This window comes from Cavia porcellus, unplaced genomic scaffold, assembly GCF_034190915.1.
Source record: "Cavia porcellus strain 051 isolate PalLab524CR breed Dunkin Hartley unplaced genomic scaffold, mCavPor4.1 scaffold_32, whole genome shotgun sequence".
Taxonomy (NCBI): Eukaryota; Metazoa; Chordata; class Mammalia; order Rodentia; family Caviidae; genus Cavia; species Cavia porcellus.
This window is the reverse complement of record NW_026947515.1, coordinates 4,486,439-4,493,552: the sequence shown is the minus strand read 5'-3', so window position 1 is coordinate 4,493,552 and position 7,114 is coordinate 4,486,439. Positions and strand designations below refer to the sequence as shown.

At 35.3% G+C, this 7,114-nt stretch overlaps 1 protein-coding gene across 1 annotated transcript in view; it reads right to left on the bottom strand.

Moving 5' to 3' along the window:
• Nucleotides 1–1,551: 1,551 nt before the first annotated feature.
• LOC134474476 (zinc finger protein 709-like) overlaps nt 1,552–7,114 on the bottom strand; it is a gene marked incomplete at its 5' end in the record, with an annotated part of 57,507 nt that continues 51,944 nt past the window's right edge. The window contains 2 exons of the mRNA XM_063242646.1: nt 1,552–1,560; nt 2,451–3,179. Of these exons, the coding sequence (XP_063098716.1) occupies nt 1,552–1,560; nt 2,451–3,179 (738 nt within the window). The remainder of the gene's footprint in view (nt 1,561–2,450; nt 3,180–7,114) is intronic.

Genomic DNA, 7,114 nt, shown 5'->3' with positions numbered 1-7,114 from the left:
ATTTACATAGGGCGCCAAACCTAAGACCAATGGACTACCTGTGTATCCCTAATGCCCGCCTTAGGTTCCACCCCAAACCAAGCCTATTTACAGGCCCCCATGCCACGTGTCCGCCAGGGAGATCACTGGACGCCAGCGGTGGGGGTGCCTGTCATCTCCCTCCGTGTTCTCAGAATAAAGGCCACTTTTTATTTTATATTTCTCATCTTTTGTTAATATTTTTCATCTTTTGGAAATAACCCTAGGAATGACAATATGTAACCTATTAACCAGTGATTTCTTACTGTATTTTTTCTTGAAATTCTGTATTACTTGTACCCTTTTACTGCTTTGTTTTTTATTTCCTTTCTTCTCTTTAATTAAACAAATAATCAAACCTGGAATGGATATCTTTTATTTATTTATTTATTTATTTGGCTCTGGAGATCAAACTCATGACCTCACACTTGCCAGGCAGGTGACTTAAGCCACTGAGCTAAATCCCCAGCCCACCAATGGATATCTTTTACACCTTGTCATCTTCAGAGTAGTTGCCTCTGCTCTTGAACTTGATACCAGCAAGCATATCAAATGTGAATAAAATCAGTCAAGGCCAAATAACATTGAAATAATCCAGCTTCAAAGAAGATCAGTCATAGAAGACAATGTAAGTAATATAGGGATTCAGTTTTAGTTAATAGGAAATTAAGGATAATTACCATGGTATAACCTGCTATTTTTGGGTTATCTCTCTGTGCCCTCAAATCTAATATGAGTAGACAGACCAGAACAAAATATAACCAAACTATACAGAGCAACAAGACTACTGTAGCTTTTAAATCCTGATACACTTTTAACTATGTCCTCTGCCTTCTTTTTTTAGGCAATTCCTCACCTTTCTCCTTCTCAGACTACTATTATTCACTGTTCACAGTGATATTAGTCTAGTCTCTTATGTTCCATTTCAGCATACATAAAGATAAAGACAGCTACTACAAAGACCATGACAGACATTATGGTAGTCATTATCGACTTCCCCCAAATCAGTCTTGAAGATCAAAAAAGCTTGCATCATCCTGTAATTATTTGATTAGTTCTATAATATTCAGTATATATTCAATGTGTGTGAGGATGGGAACAACTATTTGGAAAAAAACTAGAGACAGTAAAATAGAAAGTGAACATTTCCAGTGGACTTGCTTTGAAATCTGTGTTTCCTTAACTTGTTTCCTTATGAACTGTTTTGCTCTGTTTTGCTATGATTAATCTTACCCTCTTTAAGAAAAAAAAGTGTGTAGGACAGATAGGCATATTAATAACTTTTTGGTGGATCATTGAGGTGAACCATGACAGTGTCATTATTTGAATATCACTTTGTATGCTTTAAATTTGTAACTTGAACAACTACTTCTAAGATGACAATATAATACTAATCAACTAGTGATTTCTTATTGTTTATTTTTCTGAAATTCTGTATTATTTCTACACTTTTTTTCTCTTTAAATAAACAACATTACAATTCAGAAAATACAAAATTTAACTTCTAAAGACAATATATTAAGTATGGAGGCACTATCCATACTTGAAAGTGAAAAGCCCATTTCAGTTTAGCATGTTTAATTACAAGATGTCATGTTGAAGCTCAAAAACATCTAGATTAATAAATCTAGAGAGGTACAAGTGATTAACTGAAAACCATACAACATGTGCACCTAAGGAGAGCCCCACCACAGATTTGTCATTTCTGGAATATTTGTGAAGAAATATTGACATCTAACTTCTGTATCGATTATTTCTTCAGGTCTCCTTGGGATTTTTAAAGTAAACTTAGATCTAAACTGTCTGAACAGTGATGCATTTTCTATGTATTTAACAAGAAACATGGATTGCTATATTTCTCACATTGGTAATCCACATATCATCTCTGCCTAGTGAGCTCTTTCAGATATGTAACAATGATCAAGTATGCTGAGAGTATTCCCATAACACATAGGATTTATCTCTTGTGTGAGTTTTTTTCATGTATTTCCCTTACAATCTGGCTGCTGAAAGTGTCTCCACTTGCTTACATAGCCAGTGGTTTTTCCCAGTGTGAATTCTTTCATGTGTTTTGCAATGACTATATGCAGTAAAAGCTTTTCCACATTGTTATACACATAGGCTTTCTCACCAGTGTGAAGTCATAGATGTATTTTACAAAATCCATGTGTGGTGAAAGCTTTCCCACATTCTTCACATACACACAGGGTTTCTCAACCATGCAAATTTTATAATGTATTGGACAATGAGCATTTCTGCAGAAACCTTTCCCACATTCCTAACATATGTAAGTTTTCTGCCCAGTGTGAAGATTTTCATGCATTATGCAATATATACCTCTGCTGAAACCATTCTCATGATGCCTATATACACTGGTTTTATATTGAATGTGAACTTTCATGTTTCTTACAATCTCCCTGTGTTTTAAAAGCTTTCCCACATTGCTTACACACATATGGTTTCTCTCCAGTGTGAATTCTTTCATGAACCTTACAATTTGTACTTGTGTTAAAAGCTTTCCCACATTGCTTACATACATAGGGTTTCTCTCCAGTGTGAATTCTTTCATGAACCTTACAATGTGCACGTGTGTTAAAAGCTTTCCCACATTGCTTACATGCATATAGTTTCTCTCCAGTGTGAATTCTTTCATGTTCCTTACAACGATCAGGTCTGGTAAAAGCTTTCCCACATTGCTTACATACATAGGGTTTCTCTCCAGTGTGAATTCTTTCATGTTCCTTACAACGATCAGGTCTGGTAAAAGATTTCCCACATTGCTTACATACATAAGGTTTCTCTGCAGTGTGAATTCTTTCATGAACCTTACAATTTGCACATGTGTTAAAAGCTTTCCCACATTGCTTACATACATAGGGTTTCTCTCCAGTGTGAATTCTTTCATGATTCTTACAATCTCCCTGTGTTTTAAAAGCTTTCCCACATTGCTTACATACATATGGTTTCTCTCCATTGTGAATTCTTTCATGAACCTTATAACTTGCACGTATGTTAAAAGCTTTCCCACATTGCTTACATACATATGGTTTATCTCCAGTGTGAATTCTTTCATGTTCCTTACAATATACAGGTCTGGTAAAAGCTTTCCCACATTGCTTACATACATATGGTTTCTCTCCAGTGTGAATTCTTTCATGTGCCTTACAATGTCCAGGTCTGGTAAAAGCTTTCCCACATTGCTTACATACATAGGGTTTCTCTCCACTGCAATATTTTTCATGGATCTGAACATCGTGGTGTGTTTCTTTTTCTTTCACATTCACATTACCTTCTGCAGTACAAAGAAATACTTCTTTACACTGCTTCCAAGGTGTATGTCCATAATATTTCCCTAGCTTGTCATTTCTGGAAAGAAAAAATCACATATAGGATTTATAACCATATTACTAAGCTTTTTTCGAGAGTTGAACAAAACTGTTTGCAGTCTCATTGTTTGAATCCCCACTTGATATGTTTCACTTTTGTATTTCATGACTATTTCTATGATCAGCATTCGTAATCATCATCTTGCTATTTGTTACTGTTTTTTTTCACTTTGAATGCAGTATTATTTCTACTTATTTTGTCTTATTTAATCTTTCCTTATATTAAATTTAAAAAAAGAAAAATTCACTGTGAAATTGGTCTCCGTTTAATGACTGCATTAATATCAAGTTCTGTTTTTAATGCCTGCTAAGAAATTCTGACCAAGAAGCAACAGAATGGCCTTGTAAGATATGTTGAAAACAACCATTCCCAAAAGACTGGTACACATTTGGAAATCTTAAAAGTTGGTACTTTGAAATGCATAATCTTTACCTTCACTTTGGGAATGGGTACATATATGTATCACATGCACATTATTCTCATATGTTTCCCCATCTCAATCTTCCTTCTGTCCTTAACTTGTAGTTCCCTTTTCCATCTGGTCAGTCTTACTTTACTCTAACAACTCTGTTTCATTTCTTTCCACATTTTGTATTTTGGTTTCTCCTCTAAAAGAAAGCCAGTGACCTTTTAGGTTTTATAGCTGAGTTATTTCACTGAATTGATGCGTGAAAGACCCATCTAATTCTTATGGCAAATGACATTATATTATTTATTTTTTGACAATATATAACACATTTTTTCCATTCTGGGCTGGGAATGAGCAACAGATATTAGCATAAATCTATAGCTTTTTAAAAATCTATTTCAACAGATTTTCATAGATCATTAAGCTGTGAAGTTTGAACTTGAAATTGCCATTCTGCAAACAGATTTGCAAACCCTAGTGTGCTGGGTTTACAAGAATGTAAAATCACAGAGAGTCTATTAAAATTTTCCTTCTCCACAAATCCAGTGATAGATAGATAAGCTTCAAGGCCTGATCTGTCATAACTTGATCTGCTTTGTATATGACTAAGCATGTATCAGTATTTTATGCAGATTTTGAGATTTTAAAAATATCCAGGACAAGTATGAGGGGATCAATTTCTAGAGACAACTGCATACTGATATTCAAAATGAGTGCACTAACATTCCACAAGCCTACTAAGAATATTAGTCAGAATCGCCTATTGTCTAGTGCATAGCTTGGAAACATGAGCACTCAGTTTTATTTCACATTCTATTGCAATCTTAGCAATTGTTAGATAATGAATGTGTTGTATTCACATGTATATATGGGTAGAAAAACTGAAGGCAGAATGTCATAACTCAAAGTTTATGCCTTTCATACAGATCTATATGCAATGTCATACATTTTCATGATTTAATTCCCTCATATATACACTAGCTTATACATCTTTGGAGAATATTACTGACATTAAATTGAATGGTGCCTCATTTCTTTGGTGGTCATTTTTCTGCTGACTCACTAATTACTCAAGAACATTCCTCTCCTTGTGAGTGTGAATTACCTTAAGTATCTCCAGTAAATTTTGCATTCTTTTTCAGCTTCCTGGATATCCCCAAGTCCTCCTGAATTGTAGACATAGAAATACCAGGACTCAGTTGAGTAATACATACAAATTAATAGATTTTGTTTAGATTTATGATATAATGTGTCCAGGTCTGAGCTATTTTTAAAAATATTTTCATATTCTTTTTAACAAAACAGCACTAATGAGCAACAAACAATATTCTGACAGCATGAGTGCCAAAAAAGATTTCATCCTTACCTATTGCAGCCATGTTCCTAAAGATTTCACCCATCACATCTCTGTAGAGGTTCTTTTGGAATGGACTCAGCAAACTCCACTCCTCATTGCTGAAGTTCACAACCACATCCTCAAAGATCACCGCCTCCTAAAGGATCATACATATATTTCTCAAAGGAAGCTTGAGACCCCAGGTTTGCGATATCTTAAATTCTCTCCTACAAATCTGAATCAAAAGCAAAGTGTGGTGCTGCATATCTATAATCCCAGCACTCAAAAGGCGAGACAGGAAGGCATCAGTGAGGTCAGGCCAATTCTAGGCTCTATAGGGTGTTCAAATCCAGCTGATATACATACAGAAAGCTTGTCTCAATAAAAAAAAACTAAACTCAACAAATAAAGCCAAACAAAACAGCTGAATGAAGAATGATTTGTTCAAATTTAAATCTATGTCTTGGTCGTTAATTTTGTGTCTATATACATTTTTGTTTTTTTTTTTGTTTTTGTTTTTTTTTTTTTTTTTTTTTTTTTTTTTTTTTGTCTTTTTCCTTTTTATCGGTACCAGGGATCGAACTCACGACTGCCTGCTTTCAAGGCAGGCGCTTATGCCGCTGAGCTAAACCCCCAGCCCCAGCTAAACCCCCAGCCCCCTATATACATTTTTGAAGACAGCAAATTTGATACTAGATTTCAACTCACTGCTAATATAACAGCCAAATAGGAGCACTGATTCTTGTGCTGAGTCATGGCAAGACTCCTTGTGCTCTTTCTCTAAAGCAGAGCTCACAGTGAGAAGCCTGCAGGACCAGCAACCACAAAGCACAGAGGCAGATAAATGTCTCATCAATTGCCTTGGAAGCCAAGCAAGCACCTCCCCTCCCTAGTCAGTGATGGCAGTCTGGAAAACTGCAGCCCTTCCAGGGGGATAACCAGCAGCAGCTCCTAAGATCCGTTCTATGTTGGAACTTAGGGCGCTGTGAAACCAAACAACCAGCCTGTCTCCCTAGTAAGCAACACTGAACCTACTGATGCACCACCTAGAATCAAACATCCCACTTCCCTACCCCTCTTCTCCTGTCACCCCACATTAGCAAATGGGAACCAGAAATCTGAGCATCTCCTGGGAAGTAGACCATAGCAAATAAGGGGGACTTCCTTCTACTATCTCCATGAAGGAAAACATTTTTATTATTGTTTCACTCTATTCTGATTAATGGTACTGCTCAATTCAATATTCTGTTTTGATAAGTTCTATAATGTTCTGCATTTCATCTCATTTTGATATATGTGATTAAAGAATAACTATGATAAAGATAACAAAATACACTGTGATACATATTACTGTTATCCCAGTAACCTGTTGTGAAGTTGTGTACCAATTTCACTGTGTGATCTTAGTTGACCTTAAGCTGCCTTGTTCTGTTCTATTTTACCAATTTCAAAATTAAATAAAAAATCTCAGTAATCACTTTGATAGACTACAGATGATGTCTGTTCAAATCTCATTTAGGCCAATGAGTACTTTGTTCTTAATATACTTAAGCAGCATTTTGAAACATGAATTTGGTTTCATAAAACAAAACATAAATAACATCAAATATGGTATATAAATAATAACTCAAGTGTTAGTGGAAAACAGCTGTATTTTAAAATTATGTATATAAAATGAAACCAGGCCCAAGCTGTAAATTAAACATCACTGTCACCAAGTGATCACTTTCCATTCAAATATAATAAATATATCTTGGGAGGCTGGTGAAGGATTTCTTCCTTGAATTTGGGGCTTTCCTAACTTACAGAGCTGTCTAAAATAGAAAACCCTGATTGAGACACCGCACAGACAAAGTGAAACTTAAAAAGAGACTGCATAACACACCTTTGGTTAGTTTTAAAAAAATTATAGCCACACAATACAGAAAAATTCCAACAATATTCAACACTTTCTCAGAAACAAG